This window comes from Canis aureus, chromosome 25 (assembly GCF_053574225.1).
Source record: "Canis aureus isolate CA01 chromosome 25, VMU_Caureus_v.1.0, whole genome shotgun sequence".
NCBI lineage: Eukaryota > Metazoa > Chordata > Mammalia > Carnivora > Canidae > Canis > Canis aureus.
Window position 1 is genome coordinate 19,857,242 of NC_135635.1, and position 22,556 is coordinate 19,879,797.

The 22,556-nt window shown below is 38.2% G+C and overlaps 2 protein-coding genes and 1 long non-coding RNA gene across 15 annotated transcripts in view; 1 reads left to right on the forward strand and 2 right to left on the reverse strand.

The window, feature by feature from the left end:
• Positions 1–15,520, reverse strand: part of CCDC91 (coiled-coil domain containing 91) — a 331,386-nt gene extending 315,866 nt beyond the window's left edge. For 4 of the 6 annotated variants that reach the window (XR_013364095.1, XR_013364094.1, XR_013364092.1 and 1 more), the window contains exon 1: positions 15,412–15,519. The gene's annotated coding sequence lies outside the window, so the exon portion shown is untranslated. Of the gene's footprint in view, positions 1–15,411 lie in introns of all 6 variants that reach the window. The other 2 variants (XM_077870587.1, XM_077870588.1) reach the window with 2 other exon arrangements.
• Positions 14,186–22,556, forward strand: part of LOC144297047 (uncharacterized) — a 44,358-nt gene continuing 35,987 nt past the window's right edge. For 3 of the 6 annotated variants that reach the window (XR_013364097.1, XR_013364098.1, XR_013364096.1), the window contains exons 1-2: positions 14,356–15,470; positions 18,430–18,723. Coding sequence is in view for 1 of the 6 variants with exons in the window: in XM_077870599.1 (XP_077726725.1) it covers positions 15,054–15,470 (417 nt within the window). In the remaining 5 variants the exon portion in view is untranslated. Of the gene's footprint in view, positions 14,333–14,355; positions 15,471–18,429; positions 18,724–22,556 lie in introns of those variants that run through there. The other 3 variants (XR_013364100.1, XR_013364099.1, XM_077870599.1) reach the window with 3 other exon arrangements.
• Positions 16,229–22,556, reverse strand: part of LOC144297048 (uncharacterized) — a 42,581-nt gene continuing 36,253 nt past the window's right edge. For 2 of the 3 annotated variants that reach the window (XR_013364103.1, XR_013364101.1), the window contains exon 4: positions 18,699–20,002. This is a non-coding gene — a long non-coding RNA (uncharacterized LOC144297048). Of the gene's footprint in view, positions 16,299–18,698; positions 20,003–22,556 lie in introns of those variants that run through there. The other variant, XR_013364102.1, reaches the window with a different exon arrangement.

The window sequence follows — 22,556 nt, forward strand, 5'->3', positions numbered from 1 at the left end:
TAATCTTCAAATAAAGACAATAACAAGGTCATATTTATGCCTAAAATGATACAACCTATCCTGTGTACAAATGGAAACACACTAACGTCTTCCCCAAAAGAGGAGGTAAAGTCCTTGAATTAGGCTTACTCTTCTTGATATCTCAAATTTTACACACTATGATGGAAAAGTAACCCTACTTAAAATACTATGTATATACTCAATGTATCTTATGCTACACGTAAGGAAATGAGAGAAAAAAGATATTTTATATATGTCGCCATACATATGTACATATATATATACATACACATACAAATTCATAACAAAATAAAATACTACTATATTATAGACTTTGTTTCTGTAACTGGTCACATGGTTGTAGCTGGTATTTATAACTATCTTCTACCACTATCCATTCTGTATTTTTTTGGTCTTCAGCAAACACTTCAGCTGGTCATGACTCCCTGATGGAATGGCTCAAACCTTCATTCCTGAGGGTCTAGGCCATCAGTAGCCCTCCCTGAACTGGGTTATTTTAATTTTCCATTGACCTTAATCACAGGGCATGGTAACATCAAGATGCCCTAAGAGATCTCCTATATTTCAGACATACTCTCTTAACCTCCTCTCTCAAGTAGCAGTCCAGTTTCTCCCTTGATAGGATCAGTCACCCTAGCCAGTAGAGGATACTTTGCCTGTTCATTCAGTGGCAGGAGGAGTCCAAAGCAGCAGTGCACCAGTTCAATGGAATTGTTGTGTCGCCGATAAAAGTACTCCTCTTTTTGGGACTAAAACATCTAGACCAGCAGAGCATAAAGTCATGGAAAGAGGCAATAAAAACTTTGCTCACAGGTCACTAGGGGTCACAGTGAATGGAGCCACTTCCATTCCTAGCCCTTGATTCCCTAACTATTATAAATCCTGGCTATCAGAAAACCACCACCATATACTGGATACTAACTCTGAGCATATACGACCTTCTTAAGAACCTCACCCCAGTGCTGCAAGATATTGACACACCTAGCTGGTACTGTAACTTAAGTATTAAAAAGGCTACTCCATGGGGATCCCTGGGTGGCTCAGTGGTTTAGCGCCTGCCTTTGGCTCAAGGCGTGATCCTGAAGTCCTGGGATTGAGTCCCACAACAGTCCCTCTGCCTGTGTCTCTGTCTCTGTCTCTGTCTCTCTCTCTCGCATAAATAAATAAATAAAATCTTAAAAAAAAAAAAAAGGCTACTCCATCATTCAGTCAAGCCAGCTTCTTTAGGAAGGGAGGAAACGTAAGACCAATGAATTCCATGAGCTGTACTTCTTTTGCTCTGAAATAAGTTCCTTGATCAGAGGCAATGCTGTAAGGAATACCATAATGGTGGATAAGGCATTCTGTAAGCCCACAGATGGTAGTTTTGGCAGAGGCACTGCATGCAGGGAAGGCAAATCCATATCTAGAGCTAAGTGTCTATTCCAGTAACAACAAATCATTGCCACTTTCATGATGCTAACACTCCAATATAATCAACCTGTCTCTAGTTAGCTAGCTAATCACTCCAGGGAATGGTGTCATATAAGGAATTCAGTATTACTCTCTGCTGATGACAGACTGGGCACTCAGCATTGGCTGTAATTAGACAAGTCCTAATGAGTGAAAAATTTATGTTGTTGAGCTCATGTGTAACCTCCATACCTGCCAGCATGGCCATTTTTATTCATGAGCTCATTGGACAATAACAGGGATGGCTGGGAAGAGCGGATGACTAGTATCCACAAAATGGGTCATCCTACTTACTTGATTAGTAAAATCCTCTTCTGCTGAGGTCATTCTTTGTTAAGCATTCATATGGAACACAAATATCTTCATATATTTTGTTCAGAAAGGTCTATCTACATATCTCTTCCCCAAATTTCCTTGTCACCAGTTTTTTAATCACATTCCTCCCAAGTCTCTGCCCATCCAGCCAAACCATTGGTCATCACCCATGATTGATTCCCTACAATTCATCCATCTGACCACTTCTCCTTCCAAGCGAAGTGAACCACCAGGTGCACTGCCCAAAGTTCTCCCCACTGGGAAGATCTGCCATCACCACATCCTTTAGGGATATCCCAGAGAGAGGCCACAGTGCTACAGCTGCCCACTTTCAGGTGGCGCCTGCATTATCATGAAGAACAGTCTATAATCCATGTCTGAGTCTTCCTGTTAATTAACCTTAGGGAACCTCCCATGAAGCCATAGGTGCAGTCTTAGTAAAAGTAGATGCTAACACTTTGCTGACAAAAATGGAGAAAAGGGCATTTTCCAGATCAATAGCTGCATACCAAGGACCTGGGGATAATTTGCTCTAACAGTAAAACCCTACCTGGTAGAGCAGCTGCAACTGGAGTTACCATGTGGTTAGAAGCTTTGAACAATCCACTGTTATTCTCCAAGATCCATCTGTCTCCTGCACAGGTCAAACACACAGATGGATGGGGATGTGCTGGGAATCAACAGCCCTGCATGTTTCAATTCTCTGATGGTGCCACTAATCTCTGCAATCTCTCCAGGAATGAGATATTGCTTCTGGTTTATTATCTTTCCATGTAGGGGCAGTTCCGGTATCTTCCCTTTGGCCTCTTTTAGCCTTCACTCCTGATGGTCCAGAATCAATGTGGGGATGCTGTCAGCCGATGACTATATCGAATCTAACTATGCCTTGAAATTGGAAAAATAACCAATGGATAGGCTTGGGGATACACTGTGAGACAGACTTAAGATAAAACTTCATTGATCACCAGACCCCCATGTGCCCCTACTCCACTAGTAGACCACAAGGACAATCTGGGTCTCCTGGAATTACTGTCAGTTCAGAGCCAGAGTTCAGTAGTTCCAAAAGGTCTGATTATCTCCTTTTCCCCAGTGCATAATTTCCCTGGTAGAAGGCCATAGAATCCTCTGGGAAGGGCTTGAAGAATGAACAACAATATAAACTTTTGGCAATGTACCAGGATCATTCCTTAAAGGGACCCTGTCTTCCCTTCATTCAAAGGGTTCTGGATCTAAAAAAATTTAAGTCTAACAACTGAAGGATCATGACTTTCTGTTTTTTGATTTAGGCTAGACTTCTGTTCACTTGACCTAGAACTTTTCTATGTATCCAAATCAAGTAAGAATTGAGAAGCCTTTCTATCTATTTCACTCCTAGTAATACCACAATCAAGTAGACTACATCACTAGTCTTGGTGAGTCAGACTTAACTGCTGCTTTGATTCTGCTGTCCAAATCATGCTCATCTTACCTTTGGAAGTGGAGTACCACCACTTGGCCCCTACCACCCTGGAATTCATTTACTCCCAATGCATTTCAGTTTCCCAGTTCAGTAACTGCATCCCTACTCTAAGGTCTAGACTACACAGAAAGGCAATAATCACAGAGCTCTTCAAGGATCCCAGGGATCTCAATATATTTCTCATAGTATTGGTTAGAGGTATGTCTTATATACCCTTCTAGTCTGGGTCTTAAGTGACAAATCCACTCTGACATTCCAATTTCCCTAAGCCTGTAAAAGCCCTTCCTCTACATGAAATCAAGGCAGGTCTAGCATTTCCAATTTCTCAGTCTGAGCAACCTTTGGTACATATTCCAGACAAGCAAGGAACCAATTGGTTACAGCCTTTTCTAACTACCTAAGCTGCAACATTGAATGTGGAATCTCTGCTTAGTGAGCTGATATCAATAAATTCAAATTGATCCAATTTTATGTTCCTTCCACCATTATCCTGTACCCTTAGTATCCATTTCCACACATATTCCCTAGATTTGTCTGTATAAATTAGAAAACTTAAGTAGTTCTCTTGGAGTACAGCACATTTCCTCATGAGTCACAGTTTGTACCTTACCTTTAAGAGTCTGCTGGAATTTGAGTCTAGTTATAAGCCCAGAAGTAAAGAGGGGTGGTAGGGCTGGTCCTAAAGAAATCAGTATTTTCTTGTATGGCAACTGCCTCAGGGGAGGCCATTACAGTTTCCTTAGGCAATGCAGAATTAATCACCCTAGATATGAAAGGGTGGAGAAGTCATTCTCTCTAGGATATGAGAAAAAAAGCTCCCAATGGAGGTGGAGAGGTCACTAACACTGATAGGGGAAACACTCCCACTGGCAAAGAAACATCAAAATTCAGGGGTTCTATATCTCCAGCTTCATCAGGGTCTCCCCACATGCCCCTATAACAAATTTCGGAAACCCATTCCTTCTCAATTTATATCTTCACTACAACGTATTAGTTTATATTATTCTCACCTACTTGACTGTGAGGTTCTTGAAGACCAAGTAACATTTATTTCTGCATCCTCCAATGGCTAGTACAGATACCTAAAATATAGTCAGGAATCAATAAAGATTTCTATTGAACTGAATTTTGCTTCTCAACATACCTCAGTTGTTCTTTATTTTAACTTTTATAAACTCAGTTTTGAATTTATTGATATGAGCTCACTAAGCAGAGATTCCACATTTAATGTTGCAGCTTCATAAATCCTTGTTTATGTATTTATCAAAGGTCTTAATCTGCTAATTGTGTCCTTTAACAGAAATAGATTTGTTTACCAAAGGACACACATAAAGGACTTGTTTGCTTGCTTTTTTCCAAGATGATATTTAACTTGTCCTAACCACTAATTTTAATTTCTTCAACTAAAAGTACCATTATCATCGACAAGATCACTTTTTTCAATTAATTCTAACTTTAGTAGGAATCATTTCTGATTTTTTCACATTCAATACTTAACTAATTGCAAAAAAATATTTATCTATGAAAGACTTATAATGCAGACTCTAATTCCTCTAGAAAAACATAATAAAATATGTATGTTAATGAAAAAATAATCCTCGTGTCTGAAGCACACTCAAATGGAGTATATCCCTGACAAAACCTGACCCTTTATGAGCAGTATTTGAAGGACTTTCCCTCTTTACCATTTTAGCTAAAAATCCAGGCTTCCCCAAACAGCAATCGAGGCACTACCAACATTTTTTATATATTATATTGTCAGAATCCTACAGAAATGTCAACTGATGCTATTCCTCTATGAGTAAATAACAAGTCCAAAAATTGCTAGCTATTGGGTGATGGCACTGACAGTAATAAGTTTTATTTACTAAGTTCATTTAATTGCTTATAAGTGTTTCTTTAATTCTGTGTAAATGTCTTTGGTTGGTGTGTTTATATTTTACATTAACTAGACACCACAGAAGAATTAGCTATACTCCTAGCAATCCACTTTATCACTTCAACAACTTTATAGTGAGCCTTTGGCAACAACATACACCACTCAAACATGGCAAATCTGTCTGGTGATAAGTAAATAAATACCTGGCCCAAAATTACACATGATTCAAATATAATAAGAGGAATAAAGGAAAAGAGAGACACACATCTTGGAAATACCTAACCTGACATTCCTTTGTGAAAAACTGAGTAATATAAAGCAGGTCCTTTACATCCTTAAATTCATGAGTTTGAACAATTTGAAATTACTTGTTTGGGAATTCTGAATGATGAAATACAACATTATTTCTCAAAGAAATGTCTGTATGCTTCAACTGCAAAGAAAAATGAACATCAGGAAAGACTAATATAAATATAAAAAAGTATCTCTAGTAATCATTTACAACAATGACAAACCATTTATGTCTCCCTCAAGTTGAAAGGTGATGCAATTAAGTAAAATACAAAAACTCACATATGTTCACACTCTAAGAACCCAAAGATATAATACACTACGTTTTAACCCCATGTTCTTATCAACTATTTGCAGGTAATAATCATCCCAATATCTTCCATAGCACTGGAAATAATATTCTCAATTCTCAATTATTACTCTCAGATACTACAGGTTGCTAAACTAGTCTATTAAATGCTCAAGGGGTGAGGGGAAGGATGGGGGGGGGAGTTCACTTATCTACAATTACTAAGGCATTAAAATCCACAAGTATAAGTTTAGAGATGCTCACCAAAGCAAAAATATTTGGCTTCTGTCTTTCTTTATTAAGGAAATCTCACTAATCGGAAAATTCAATTTCTGCAAGTAATATGTTATGGCATTGCAAATAGTAATTATTCAACAAATGCCTCTTTACTTTCCCCTTTCAGTATAGTTTTGACAATTCACTGAACCTTTTAATCATAATTCACAAGCCCTAACTAAAGATTTCCTCTATTTAAATGGACCAAATTATAAAAAATTAAATAGCATAATATAACAGATAATAATGCTCAGTGACCACAGAGGACAAGACAAAGAATACAGAATTTACACAGAGTTCACTAAGTCATTAAACAAGCAAACTGCAATAATAACAAAAACAAACAGCAACAATAACAAACCCTCAGGAGGAGAAAGAATGTGATATCCAAATTTCCATATTACACATAATATAAGTATTGGTTATATATCACATTAAGTACATACACTATATATAACATTTACATTTTTAATGTCTAGTCCTTGACAAAAATTATGAGACATGCAAAGAAACAAAAAAAGTAAAGTTCACATACGGAGGGGAAAAAAGGGAGATCAATAGAAATTACTCCTGAGGAAACTCAGACATTGTTCTTAATAGACATTAAAATCAACTATTTTATATATGTTCATAGATATAGTCCCAAAATACTAAAGGAAACCATGCCTAAATAACAAAAGTAAATTATGACTGTGTCTCAGAAAATGGAGAATATTAATGAAAATACAAGAATCATAAAAACAAAACAAAAACATCTCAAGTTGAAAAGTGCACTAATGAAACCAAAGAAATTTTACCAAAACATCTTAACAGCATATTTGAACTGGCGGAAGAAAGAATAGTGAGCCTGAAGATAGAGCATTTGAGATTATCCAGTCTGAGGAACAGGAAGAAAAAAGAATGAAGAAAATGAACAGAACATCAAAGACCTGTGAAAACCACCAGGCATACAAATATATGCATATGCATAAAGAGAGTACCAGAAAGAAAGGAGAGAAAGAGGGTGGCAGGGACAGAAAGAAAATTTGGAAGAAATAATGCTACAGTACTCCACAAATTTGATGAAATACATTACTCTACACATCCAAATACATTACTCTACTCAACAACTCCAACTAGGATAAAGAGATCCATACTTCAATGTATCAAAGCACACATTGAAGTTTGTCATAAGCAAACTTTCAAATACCAAAGACAAAGAGATAATCTTGAAAGCAGCAAGAGAAAAGCAACTCATCTCATACAAGGAATCCAAGATAAGATTTTTAACCATGAAAGCCTGAAGGCAGTGGGGATGACACATTCAAAGTTTCAGAAGAAGAAGACTGTCCACCAAGAATTCTAAATCCAGCAAAACTAATATTCAAAAAATGAAGAAATTAAGACTTAATCAAATAAACAAAAACAGAGAAGTCATCACAGGCAGTTCTTATCTATGAGACATACTAAAGGGAGTCCTAAAGAATGAAATGAAAGGATAATAAGACAGTACTTGAACCTACATAAAGAAATAGGAACACAAGTAAAGGTAACTACATTGGCAAACATGAAAATAGGTATAAAAGCGTATTTGTTCATAATTCTTTTAACTCATATCTGATTTAAAGACAACTGCACAAAGCAAATACTACAAAACTGTGTTGGCAAGCATACAGAGTAGAAAAATGTAATTTGTACAAAAGTAGCACAAAAAGGAAGAAATAGAGCTAGGTAATAGCAAATTTTGTATAAATTTGAGATTAGGTTGGTATTAATGCAAATGAACATCAAACAGTCTGTTATAAATTAAGATATTGTTTGCAATCCCCAAAGCAACCACTAGGGAAAAAACTCAAAAGATATATAGTAAAAGAAACAAAAGAATTAAAATGGCATAGGAGAAAATATCTATTTAACAAAAAAGAAAGTAGTGGAGGAATTAAGGAACCAAAAGAAGAGCCCACTTGACATACAGAAAATAAATAGTAAAATGGCAAGCATAAATCCTATCTTACTAGTAACTACATTATATACACATGGATTAAACACTCTAATCAAAAGGCAAAAATTGGGAGAATGGATTAAAAATTATCTAATCAGGTGCAAATATTTACAAGAGACATGACTTAGATTCAAAGTACAATAATGTACACCAAAAATATATATTGGGAATAACTAGTTAACTTCATAAACAATACACAGAATAGTATACTATCAAAAATCTGAAGTTTGGAGCATCCATTTCTTTGAAGTCTTTAATTAAGGGGCACCTGTGTAGTGCACTCAAAATTTACAACTTTTGTGTTTCAAAGGGCATTATCAAGAAAGGGAAAATAGAGGCTCCTGGATGGCTCAATCGGTTAAACATCTGCCTTGGGATTAGGTCATGATCTCGGGGTCCTGGGATTGAGCCCTACATCGGGTTCCCCACTCAGGGGGAGTCTGCTTCTCCCTCTCCTCTCCATTTGTGCCCTCACTCTCTCAGTATCTGTTTCTCTCTCTCTTAAACAAATAAAGAAAAGAAAGGGAAAACACCTACAAAATGAGTGAAAACATTTGCAAGTCATATACCTAATAAGGGTCTAATATCCAGAACATATAAGGAACTCTTAAAACTCAACAAAAAGACAACTCAAAGGCAGCCCCCGTAGCTCAGCGGTTTAGCGCTGCCTTCAGCCCAGGGCAGGATCCTGGAATCCCGGGATTGAGTCCCACGTCAGGCTCCCTGCATGGAGCCTACTTTTCCCTCTGCCTGTGTCTCTGCCTCTCTCTCTGTCTCCCATGAATAAATAAATAGAAATCTAAAAAAAGAAAAAAAAAAAAAAAAGACAACTCAATTTTAAAATTAGCAAAAGGGGGATCCCTGGGTGGCACAGTGGTTTAGCGCCCGCCTTTGGCCCAGGGTGCGATCCTGGAGACCTGAGATCAAATCCCACGTCGGGCTCCCGGTGCATGGAGCCTGCTTCTCCCTCTGCCTATGTCTCTGCCTCTCTCTCTCTCTCTCTCACTGTGTGCCTATCATAAATAAATAAAATAAAATAAAATAAATTTAAAAAAAAGAAAATTAGCAAAAGAATTGAATAAACACTTCTTCAAAAAAAGATATGAAAATAACCAAAAAATACTTAAATCATCGATTAGTATCATCATTAGGAAAATACAAATCAAAACCACAATGAGGAAAGGAAAGGGAAAGGGAAGGGAAAGGGAAGGGAAAGGGAAGGGAAAGGGAAGGGAAAGGGAAGGGAAAGGGAAGGGAAAGGGAAGGGAAAGGGAAGGAAAGGGAAGGAAAGGAAAGGAAAGGAAAGGAAAGGAAAGGAAAGGAAAGGAAAGGAAAGGAAAAAGAAACCAAGTACGAAGAAGTGGAAAAACTGGAATCCTGTACATTGCTGGTAGGAGTATAATATATACAGCCATTTAGGAAAATAGCTTAGCAATTTCTCAAAATGGTAAACGGAACTACCATATTACCCTGCAATTCTACCCCTGCATATATGCCCAAGAAAATTGAATACAAGTACACAAACAAATACTGGTACACAAATGTTCACGGCAGCACTATTCAGAATAGTGAATTAGCATTATGTGCCACTAATTACACACTTTAAAATGACTACTTCTGTGTTATATGAGTTTCACCTCAATGTAAAAATAATCAAAAAGAACTGTTTGAAAGTACCCAATTAAAGTAACTGCTACATTAGATACTTAAAAATAGTGGCTACTATTATCACCTCTATTATGTATTACTCTATATATCACAATATATCATTGCAGTAATTGGTCCATAAACACAGGTAGTCACTATATTTGTGGTATTGACACAAATGCCTCAATTCCTGGATCTTAACCTCTAAAATTCACTTTCTTACTACAATTCTGTACCCTTCTATTTATAGTAAGCTATCATTCCCATTGAACCTGTCATTCATTCCTATTCAAACTTTTAGTATCCCAAACCCTCTTTATCCTCTCAGTCTACCAAAAACCCCACTTTGTAACTCCGAACTTACTGTTACTATTGGTAAAGCTTTTGTCTTGACTTCTTCCTTGATCACTCTTTGTCCTTCCAAATGACTGTTTTGTTTTGTTTTTTCCATTTGTCTAACATTGTGCGTTATACACCAGGAAACATACTCAATACACTCAATAGGTAAGAGACAAACCAACCTACAGGCCAATGTTTGGGCATCCTCAATTGAGAGTAATCAATCTGAGGAACAGAAAGAAAAAATAATGAAGAAAAATGAACAACAGATCCTCAGAGACCTGTGGGAAACCATCAAGCAAGCCAAAATATGCACTATGGCAGTCCCAAAAGAATAGTGAGAGAAAGGGCTAAAACGAGTATTTGAAGAAATAATGACCAAAAACTTCCCAAAGTGTACTTCCCAAAATATATATACACACACGACACAGACACATCACCAACAGATGGATTGGTGGAGAAAAAGTAAATGCTGATAAAGTGGGGAAAAAGTATATGCTGATTAAAGAATCAGCCTTATGATTCCTAATTCACTACCTGAGCAATTTGCCGAATTATTTTGATCAGATGAAAGTAACTATTATGGTATCCATGGCCCTTCTACGTGGGAGAAAAAAAAAAATCATTCGAAATTTTCACATATGTGCTGTCTCACTTGTTCATGAGATTTTCTACTCCTAAGTATTTTGTACGAATCACACAATAAAACATTTTGCAATCTGACTAGATGCTAAGTGGTCACAGGACTTCTCTGCAATCATATGGAAATCACGTTCTTTGATAGACTGTAACACTGAGAGTAGCCTTATGGCACTCCTTTCTTTTCCAATTGATAACAAGAAAAGCAAGATCAGTAACAACTAACTTTGGAACTACAGAAAATAAACTCAATACACCAACGAAGGTAAAGTCTTCTACAAAAGATTCTTGCAACAAAAAGTACTACACAACTATCCTTAACTAATATGACTGGGGGGAAAACACATAGACCAAATAAGCAAGAGATATTTTACAACACCAGTCACCCTAAGTAGAAGCCATTAATTAAGAAATTAATAAAATGTACCTCTTCTGCATAACAGACAAAAGAAGAAATCTAAAATATCCAAATGCCTCAAGAAAAGTATCAGCAGTCAATAAACAAACTTTTTTTTTCCCCCATTCTACAGAATAGAAAATGAATACTCATTTCAATTTGTCTTGTGATTCAGGGCAGGTGGCCCATTTAACACCATTCAGATATCATAGGTTTATTTTTAATTTTTCATGCCCAATCTGGGCAAACTGTGAATAAAAGGTGCAACCCCACTTTCAGTTGTCTCTATTAAATTCATAATTAAAATTAAAATTCACAATTAAAATTGATACTCTCAATTTTTTTTAACTATCTTGTATTGATGACTACACATCTAGTTTCTTAGTAATATTCATGCAAGCTCCTGTCTATTTGTTAAGCACATGCACAGATTAATGGAGTTTGCATAATACTGCAACACTGTCTTTACTACAACTATGGAAGTTCTGAATTCTCATAATATAAAAGTCAAGCATCTTGAAATGATCGTACAGATCCTCTCTTAACACAAGGTTGGTCACAACATAAAGGCAATTTGGCTGGTCTCTTCATTATCTAGGCCTACTTTTGGTAGGAAATGCACATGGTCAATGATAGTAAAGCTGACAAAGGGAAAAGAAAGTCAGTCTTCTCAGAATACCAGGAAAAAGTGATTTCACACTTCACAAAAGAGTGGTTACTTAATACATACAGTTACTCTATAGAACTATATGTATTGGACTGCATTATGTAAATACCAAAATGTATATATGCTTCTAAGGAAAACAGCTTTATGAGAATTATTATGTGTTGCATTTTAAAATGAATAACATCATCTCTGTTCTTGATGTATTAAAATTGTAATTTAAAAAACTGCTTCTCATTTCAAAATTTTAAAAAATTGTTATATCCCTTGCTAGTAACATTAAATATATTCCAAATTCTTTAATTGGATTCTATGGCATATAGCTAACAACAGTCTTTGTACCAGTGTTTGAGGATTTCACAGGGAAGGAAAGAGGGTACAGGAAAAGAAATGTCTAATTTAAAAATATAAAAAGACATAAATTTGGGTAAACATTTTAGAAGTGACTGAGACTGTCTCATGTTATTAATTTGTTTAATGAGTTTATTCTAAGCATCAAATTAAGACAGATTCAGAATAAACACAACAAAATGCTTACAAGAACTCACTGTTGGTAGCATAGCCTATGATTAAAACAAGATTCAGGAACACTCGTGATCAAAGCCCAGCTCTACCACTGACTATTAATGCAACCTTCGATAAGTTTCCTCACTCGTCTGAGACTCAATTTCCCTGGCTAAGAAATGGGAAAATACTATCTACCTCAAAAGGTACAGGTTGGAATTCAATAAAACAACATACAGAGAGTATCTGCATGATGCTAGGCTCAAAGACTTCTATAATTCTTATCAAAAGAAGAACATGAATAGTATTTCACATTACACAAAATGCATCAGGAGGAATTCTATCTAGAGCAATGGCAGCAAAACAACAACGCTGGTGGAAAAATAATTTACTTATTTTATACCCTAAACCTATAAAAGTAATGGTTCAAACTAGATAAAATCTAAGGTACTCTGAGTTTCTGAGATTCTAGAATTTTACCTTACAGTGATGCCCAAAAGTTTTGCTCCAAATTTTATTACAATAACCCAGAGAAAAAATTTTAAAAACATCAAATTAAACGAGGCAGTATATATTAAGAATCTGAAAAAATTTCATGCACTTTAAATAACTACATTTTTAAAAACTGATTAAAAGAATCTTACCAGAGTTATGTACAAAGATATTAAATGTTAATTTCAATTGAGAAAACTATCTTAACTATAAATCAAGAACTTACAAATCAAGTTCTCAAAAACTTAATGCTGAGTGAAAAGGAATAAACATAAAACAATATTTACAGTTTTTTTTAAAAAATGTTTGTAAAATAAAGACTGAAAGAAAAGCCAGCAAAATAGGATTGATTTCATAGGATTATTTCCCAATTTTCTACTATACAACTACGATTTCCACACCAACAACAACAAAAAAAATTCATTCATGATCTAAAAAAAAGAACCTCAGCAAACTAAAAGTAAGAAAATTTCCCCAATCTGATGAAAACCATTTACAAAAAACCTACAGCTAATATTTAACGGTAAAAGACTACATGACTTGCCCACTAAGATGAGATACAAGACAATGACACCTGCTCCTATTCAACATCATACTGGAGGTCCTAGCCAGTGCAATCAGACAAGAAAATGAAATATAACTGGCTCTTGAACAACCCAACGGTTAGGGGCACCTACCCACCTCACAGTCGAAAATCCACATACAATTTCTGACCAAATGATAAATTTTAATTGTAAATTATGTAGTTCAATAAGCCAAAATCTTAAAGGACATAGGACATGCATTTTTGAAAAATATATATCAAATTAAATGAGCCAAACTCAGCTCACTAGGTTTGGAGGTAGGGGAGACAGTGAGGAAACCAAAAAATCCTTAGGCATATTGTAAATCAAAAAAATTGACTATGATCAAGATTTGTCAATAAGAAACAGACATTGATATAAAAAAATCTAAAGAGAGTTGCCTTTTTTATTACGTTCTCATTGTCTGAAAACAACAAAATTTGATGAGCTTCCAAAAAAGATCAAAAGTCACAAAGAGCAGGTTCATAAAGGAGCACTGTTGATTGTGAGCCAGAATTTGGAAACAAGTTACCTGACATTCTCATCCAGTCCAATGCACTGCCACCCCAACTTCTATTAGAAGAAATATAATAAACCTTCAAGTAACTTCATTTATAACAATCCTATACTTTATAAATCATACATCTACAGACAAGTGTATAAGATAAAATGCCTCTAACTGGGCAAATTCCTGTTTATCCATTTAACCCTTCAGATCAGCTAATTATTATTATTATTGTTGCTGTTTTACTGTCACCGAAAATAAGTAAGTGCTGTCCCTCTCTGAGGACTCTGCAGTTTCTTTCTGACTGGTATTAAGATGATTACAAAAAGCTCTCAGAAGTTTTGAGCTGATTACTCCAATAAGAAGATACATTTTTCCATGTAATAAGAGGTAAATTGTAACTTCCATCACTGTTTTATGTTTATTCCATTTGGCTTATACTGTTGCTAGGATACCAATTCGTAATAAGATTTCCAAGCCCACAGAACAACTTTCCTAGCCAGTCAACTCTGTAACCAGGGCGATTGCGGACCACACACTTTACTGGCCAGCCAGCACCCCACACAGGTGCACTCTCCCTGGCATCCCCCATGCTCCATATGCTCCATTTACCTAACAGGTACAGTATGTATGCCAATTCCTTCATTGCAACAGAAATTACAGCACATGGCAAACAGGATGATCAGAAGTGTAGAGCTCTCTGATGTCAGAGAACAAAGTGAATCTATTGCCACTCCCTGTTCTCCCACCCAACTAGATATTCTGGCCATTTTACCTTACCCTGTAGGGTGAAATGTTAGCCGAACCCCATCACTCCACCAGGCAACATGCAAACGCTACTCCCAAAAGCCCTCACCCAACGACCGCCTGGATACACATATTTGGAGAGGAAGGTGGCATCAGTATGTGTACATTTCAGACGAGAAGGGAAGGAAAGGAGTCGGAATTCTTAAGGGGCCGCTGAGTCACCTACAGCTGTGGCCAGGACTTTACCCTCCAGGAAATCAGGCTCTGCCCCAACGCCCCTCATGGATGCAAGTGAGAGGAGGAGCAGCAGCAGCAGCAGCAGCAGCATCCTACCAAGAAGACATCCAGAACTGCTCTTCATAGGGCTACCACTCCTTAAAGGGAAGCCACAAATAGGCTTCGTGTCCAGAGCTTTCCACCACAGTACACACCACGGGCAGACAGACGGAAGAGACATCTTTATTGTGCGGAAAAGGGGGGCGCGCTATGAGGGATGAAGAATATGCCTCACCACTTGGAAAGTTACTGGCTCCCGCCTTAGCCCTCCCGCATGCCGCTGGGACTGCAACCTGTGGCCCAGAGTAACTACGGGAATGTGGCTGGCGGACGTCGTGGGGCTCTACGCCGGTGTCCACCGCGGAGTGGCGGGGGGCACCAACCCGGGCGACATCGCTGAGAAGACTCGCCGGGGACCGCAGTCTCCGCTCGGTGGGAGCTTCGGTGACACAAACGATCACGTGTCCTGGTCCGCGGGCGTTCGGAAATCCTCGACTCTGGAACGTGCAGGGGCCGGAACCCGCCGGCACCGGGTCAGCGCGCTCCGGGTCCGGCTCCGACTCCCGCGCCTGCGCCAGGCGGAACCCGGCCGCGCTCCCCGCCCGCGCCCAGGCCGCCTCGGGGCGCGCCGCCCCGGCCCCCAGCCCCAGGCCCGGAAGGCGAGCGTCCATTTACCTGCTCCCCGCTCTGGCCGCCGCCGCCGCCGCCGCCGCGCCGCTCCCCCACGCTGCCAGGTGAGCCCCGGCACACTGCCCCGCACGCGCACACCCGGGGCACGACCCCAAGCCCGTGGCGGGGGGCGCGGGGGGGGGACGGGGGTGGGGAACCGCGGCGACCCCAGCCACACCACTTGGGACACCCCACGCACCACCCGGCTTCGAACACCTCTGCCCCCGGAAGTTGATTTCCTCCAAGGCCCGCCCAAAGCTGCGCCTGTCACTCAACGCCCGGACGCGCGTCACGTGGTCCATCCAAGCCGGGGGCCCGCGTCTTTAGAGCCACGCCTCCTTAAAGCCACGCCTCCCTCCAATGGCTAGAGCAGCCCACCGGGGGTTGCCTTCTGCAAAGGAGGGGGACGCAGGAAGCACCTCCTGTTAGCTTCAGCTTCTCCTTCCTCACGAGTGACAGGCCCAGTGGCTACGCCTAATGCATGCAGATAAAACCCTCCCCCCAAAATGATACTCCCCTCTGGGATTCTGCAGGATTGTTGCTGAGAAAAGCCCCGCCTGATGTTTTCACCACCTCCAGGCAGAGTTCAATTAAAAACAACAACAACAACAACAACCATCTTAGCTAAATGCCTGACAGGTAGTAAGTGCTCAAGAAACAGTTGACTGGATAACGGTTCCAGTTCATCTTTGCGTGCAACGGAATGCACCGAAGCCCAGAGCCTCTCCAGACCCTATGACATTAAGGGGAAGACTGCTCAAGAATTATTTTTTGTTCTTGGCCTCAGCTCCAGATCACAGCAATTTATACATGCCATCTTTGTTTCAGAGGGAGTTTATTTTCAGCTGCCAAGCCACCCACTTTTTTCCAAGCCTTCAATCAAATAATTCCTCCTGAAGGAAAAGAAAAGAGAATGACATAACTGTCAGGGTTTTATTTGAAAGGAAACATGATTATATAGGGGTTGTTTTTTTTTGGGGGGGGGTTGTCCATTTCAAAGTGTAACTGTTAAACAGTCAACTGGCTGGTCACTCGTTAAAGAGTCTTCCATTTTTGACAAGGGAGGGATTTGAGGAACACTCATTTAACAATTTTTTATTAAATGTATACTTGGCCTGCTGGCAATTGGAGAATGGACCAGATACATTCAAGATGTTTGCCTGCAAGGAGTTTATAGTCTAGTAAGAAAGATAGACAAGTAATCTGGGAACTTTGGGCATAAGTCTCTGGAATATTCACAGTCATCAAATTAACAGGCATTCTTTAACATTTTGGATGTTATTTTTCTCATCTTTCCACTGAACAAAATCAACTCAAGCCTTTAATAATCTCTGCTGTGTACTCGAGGTGGAAAATGTCAGCAAGGAATCCTAACAATTCTCCAGTTAGTGCAGGCTTAAGTGGTTAGTGAGTAGTTGAGAACAAATGTCACTCTTCTATATCCAGTTTTTCTGTCCTCCATCGTCATGTGCACAGTGAACAAGTTTCTCTTATAGCAAGTATGATGCTTCCTTAAACAAATTTATTTACCCATCTACTACACCACCACATCAGAGACTGCTTTTCATTTGTATATATCTCAATCTACTTATTAGTCTTTGTATATGCAGCAATATCACAGTTTTTAGTGATTAAAAGAAAGGTATTTAATAAACGTTTCTTAAACTGAGTACAATTACCTTTATATCATTTTGTATCTCATATCCCTTTCAACTGGAACCTCAGATGAGTTTCTGAGAGTTTTCATTGATAGATCTATATGTTTCCTCTGTCCCACCTAATCCAATATTTAAGATTAATTAAACGAACATAATAATAGAAGCTGATATTTATTAAATACTTGCTATGTGCCTGCCATAATTATCTTATGTGCCTGGCTAAATATTTTAAATCTATTATCTGATTTGTCATCACATCCTCCGAAGTAATTACACTAATATATTACATTAATATATTCACTTTTTTGGTAAGGATAAAGGGGGAAACAATGCTAAAGAGCTAGAGAGGGTAATTTTTTTTTAAGATTTTATTTATTTATTCATGAGAGAAACAGAGAGAGGCAGAGACACAAGCAGAGGGAGAAGCAGGCTCCATGCAGGGAGCCTGACGTGGGACTCGATCCCAGGTCTCCAGGATCATGCCCCAGGCCAAAGGCAGCGCTAAGCCGCTGAGCCACCCGGGCTATCCCTAGAGAGGGTAATTTGACCAAGTGGCAGAGCAGGATTCCAAGCCAGTTCTGCCCAACGAAAGCATTTGTTGATTTCCCTACAGCACACTGCCTCTGCTTTTCACATCATTTGTTCATCACTGAATCCAAATTTCACCAATTCTGTGAAGTCTTTCCTTCACACAGTAATCTGTGCTCTTTCTTTTTTATTAAGTATAAATTTAGTGGGTTTTAGTATATTTACAGAATTGTTCAACCATCACCACAATCAACCTCAGAACATTTTTGTCACCTCCAAAAGATACCTCATGCCTTTTGTCAGTCACACTTCATCCCTCCTATTCCCTGCCCCTTTGGCCTAGACAAGCACTAATCCACTTTATGTCTTTAGATTTGCCTGTTCTGGACATTTCATATGAATGCGATCATGTAACAGGTAGTCTTTTCTGGCTGCCTTCACTTCACATCAGATTTTCAAAGTTCATTTGTCCATACAATGGTGAACATTTGGGTTGTTTCCATTTTGAGGGTATTAGGAATAACGTTTCTATGAACATTCATACAAAGTTATTGTGTCAAGATAATATTTTCATGGCTATATATACCTAGGAATAAAATTGCTGTCTCATATGCTAATTCTATGCTTAACCTTTTGAGAAACTGCCAGATTGTTTTCCAAAATGGCTGTACAATTTTTACATTCCTACTAGCAATGTATGAAGGTCCTAATTTCTCTATAGTGCCTCTTATCTCCTTAGAACTTAAGAGTATTAGAACTATGGCTCTATTTCTTGTCAGAGTATTTTTCATAAGCCATCTGGCATTATTATTTATCTTTGTTATGTATATATCTGCAGGCTACAGGCCCATTATCCTAATAGATTGTGACCTTCTGAGCTCAGAAACACGGTTCCTTACCCCCAAGAGGATCAAGTTTGGAGAAAGATGTAGACAATAAAATAGTGTAATAACCAGCACTGAAATCAAGATTATTATTAAAATGTGGAGGAGGAGCACCATATTCAACCTGTGTTAAACAGGAAGTACTTCTCATAAAAAGTAAAGCTTAAGATGAGTCTTGAATAATCCAAAGGATTTGGACAACCTAAAAAGAAACGAAGTGTGTTTCCAACAAAAGTACCCGTACCTTGGTATGTATCTCCTTGACTAGGAACTGTGGAGGTAAGTGTCGTGTGTAGGGAGATATAATGGAAGCAAAGATGATGTGATGTGTGGGAATGTGGCAGGAGAAATGGGAACTATAGGTAGGTCAAGATGGATGAAGAATTTTATAAACCGCTAAGGAGTTTGAAATCTATTCTGAAGGCAGTAGAAAACTAATGGATTGTTTAAGCAGGGTTGGGGAGAATTCCTTCAGCAGCGGTGCACAGGATGGGTTATTAGACAGGGAATAGGTTTTTCTCTGGAAAAACAAAGAAACCAGTTAGAAGACTGATAGCTAGAATGAAGAATTATGGAAGCTTGAGTTGAGGTGGTAGTCATGAAATTGGCAAACAAATATTGAGAAAGCAAATGTCCAATAAAATCATTTTCAAAGCATATAAACATATAAAAATTATATTATTTTCTTGTCGGAATAAATAAAACTCTAAACACAGGTAATAAAGACTCCGACTCCATAGTTGATGTTTGGCAGTTTGATGGTTGACAACTTTCAATCTTTCATCCATTCCCTCTTGCCCTACATCTGGGCAGGCTGATAAGAAATCCTGGGTGCTCCCTTCTTTGGTGCCGGTGGGTAATTCAAGCCACACAAGTTGTGGCCTCTGTGTAGGAATTTTCACCCTAGTGTCAAGCCCTAGTCACCATAAAATCCCCAAAGGCCAGTCTTTCTCCCAACCTCCCTGCATCCTCTCCCCGCCATGTTGGATTTGTTTGGAAAGCCTGTCCTCCTCTTCCTAGAAATTCTCATTTTGTGACTTATAAACTTACACTCTCTTGTGATGCGTGGTATCAGAAATCTTGAAAGGTGAACCAAATTTTAGGAGGGCACCCATCTTATTTCTGTGGGTGACTGCAACAGTACTAAGTTGTAGTGTTTCTTTCTTATCGGCAAGTGTACCACCTTCCTCCTGAATCCCCTACATCTTTGAATGGCATCAGAAACCTGGAATACATCTTCAGTTCTTTCCTATATTTTTTCTGCCTTCTCAAAATCTGTTTCATTCTTTCCACATTGTGCAGGACACGCCTCAGAAGTTTAGGTGGAATTAACCTCATCCTTATCCCAAAGTTAATCCAATCAGGATAATCCTGACCCATGATGTTCCCTTGGCCCACAAATGGAGTGGGATTGAACACCAATCATTGAACTTTTGCCCCAAAATTGTGTGCTGTGGCTCCCTTTCTCCCTCCTGATGTGAATGAGAAAGCATATGATCCTTGTTGCTGAAGGCAGTCATCTGGCAACTGAAAAAATGAAAGAGAAATGGAGCTGAAACCCTAATCAAATAAACAAAGATCTATAATATTGTATATAAGCAAAAGGATGTAAAGTACAAACTGTGAAATTTTTAAATAAGCACTTTTCTGACCTCTTTCTTCTCCTGTACCAGATTGTTCCATTATGTGAGCTTTCAAATCAAATCAACATAGACTTTGATTTTTTTGCTACTGATCCTCAGTATTAAATACTGAATAGTGTATTAAATGTTGGTTAAGTCAGTTTGAATTTGTTACTATTTTACTTCACCTCAAAATACTTTGATGTACATTATGTGATATAATGTGCACATATGTGCTGCTTAACTTACTTTACCCTCTAATGGTTGTCAGTTACCATAATCTAGAATTTGCACTTTAGATGTATTCATCTGGCACTTAATCAGAAAGGCTGCATTCCAAACATAAGAACAATAAATGCTTCTACTATCATTATCTTCCATTAATACCTGAGACCTTGTTAATCAATTGATGTTATAAGTGGGTTTTCATTAGTGAAATTATGGGATTTCTATTAGCTTGATGGATGTTATAAATTGGCTCTTATTGATGAACTAGCAGTGTTCATGATATGTATATTGAATAAAGTATTTCAGAGACAGTCCCTGCCTTGGATGACCAAGGTTATAAGAAGTTAGCAAACTGTAGTTTACACTTTCAGGAACAGCACCCTTCAGACCTCAAACAAAAAAAATGTCTAAAATCCTAATAATTTTCAATATGCCAAAAATGAAACAGTTTAATTTCTGCTTAACTAAAGGGAGAATCACGTTCATTATGGAGGTGACTGGAGACATCATGTTAATTACGGAAATAAGGATAGATTATTTGTGCCTTTTTCTCCACACTGCAAGTTCCTTTTTAGAATATTCCCAGGGCAGATGCCATTAAACTGAGATCTCAAGATGGGTGCATTAAACTAAATTCAGACTGGCAAAGTATGAAGAGCTACTAGGAAGGAGAAATTCCAAGATACAAAAAGTTAGACTATATATGGTCTCTGTCTATTGTCACTTGCCTACAGAAGTAACAAGAAGAAAATAGTTCAAAAACTTAATGGGAAAATAGATTATTAAATAAACCTCAAGCCTGACCAATAATAACCCATGATGACTATTTAATCTTAAAACAGTCCTCAGACTTCTGCACTCAACCTAATAGGAAATAAGCTGCCAAAATAGTATAACCTCTTGAAAAGAGCATCTTCCCCAATGACCAGCTCAGATGGGGCCATAAAGGACACTGAGAGCAAAACAGTACCTGCCCAAAGAACTCATACCACTGCCATTCAGGAGTCCTCACTATTCCTATCTATAGAGTATGACAAGGATCAGTGACTACTATGTAGTTTCCAGATATACTCTTTTTAGTTGGGAGTTTTCATTGCAATTACTGTGTCCTTTCTCTTCCATTGCATTTTGCATTTGTTGGGATTAGGTAACTTGTCACTGGTTATTAGAACCTGTGGAACTCCAGATGAAGCTAAAACACTTTGAGAGACAGAATATGTTCATTAATTACACTTACTAATTACAGTGGTTGGTCAGCAAAAGGGTATACTACAGTGGGCATGGTAGTTGTTATCCAAACATGAATTTCACTCTTTCGCCAAACGCCACATCGCAATTAATGGGGGCTGGCAAATCCAGTCTTAGTCAACTATGGCATTACCCAAACCATAAGAATTGTTTCAGGGATGATCTGACAAGCACAATACTCAGGACCATTGTTCAGTAGTTGTTAGAAGGAATTCTCTATTTTCCTGAAGATATAAGTGAAGAGCATGTAATTTCTACTTTTAACAGTCATCTTGTGACCATGAAGGAAACTAGTCTGAGGATAAAAGCAGATACAGATTGTAGAACAAAACTGATATAACTCAGAGAAATGGAGCTGAAGCTTTGATCAGATCAGTTCTAAAGCTTCTCTCACCTCCATGAGACTTTTCATTTATCTAAACAATTTCCATTTATTATTCAATCCAGTTTAAATTAGGTTTTCTGTTACTTTCATCTCAAGTCTTTTAACTGGTAGAAGGATTTTGTATCTCTAGCTTCATATCAAATGTCAGAAAATGACTACTTGTCATTTTCTTAAAATGGAAAAGAACTTTTCTACTTTCTTCCCTTTCCATGCCATGTTCATGCCAGAATGAGATTAAAAATGATATAATGTCCCTGAGAGCAGTTCTTTAAGATTTATATGATACTCAGCTTTCACATTAAACCAATAGAAATTATTTCAAGTATAGATTTGTAATATTATATAAAATAGATGGAAAGAGTAAACTGTGAAAGTCTTTAATAAGCACCTTACTGGCCCCTCCTCTAATCAGGTCTCCTTTGAATTCTGTACAGCACCTAATGCATTTAGGAAATCTCCATTATATAGGAGATACGTAATCCCTAACCTCACACTCATTTGTACATTGTCATTAGCCACCATTTTGGTTTGCACAGTTTGGCTTGATTCATAGCTGAACAAGAACCACTCCTTTAATGTCTAAAAAGCTTTCTCACAA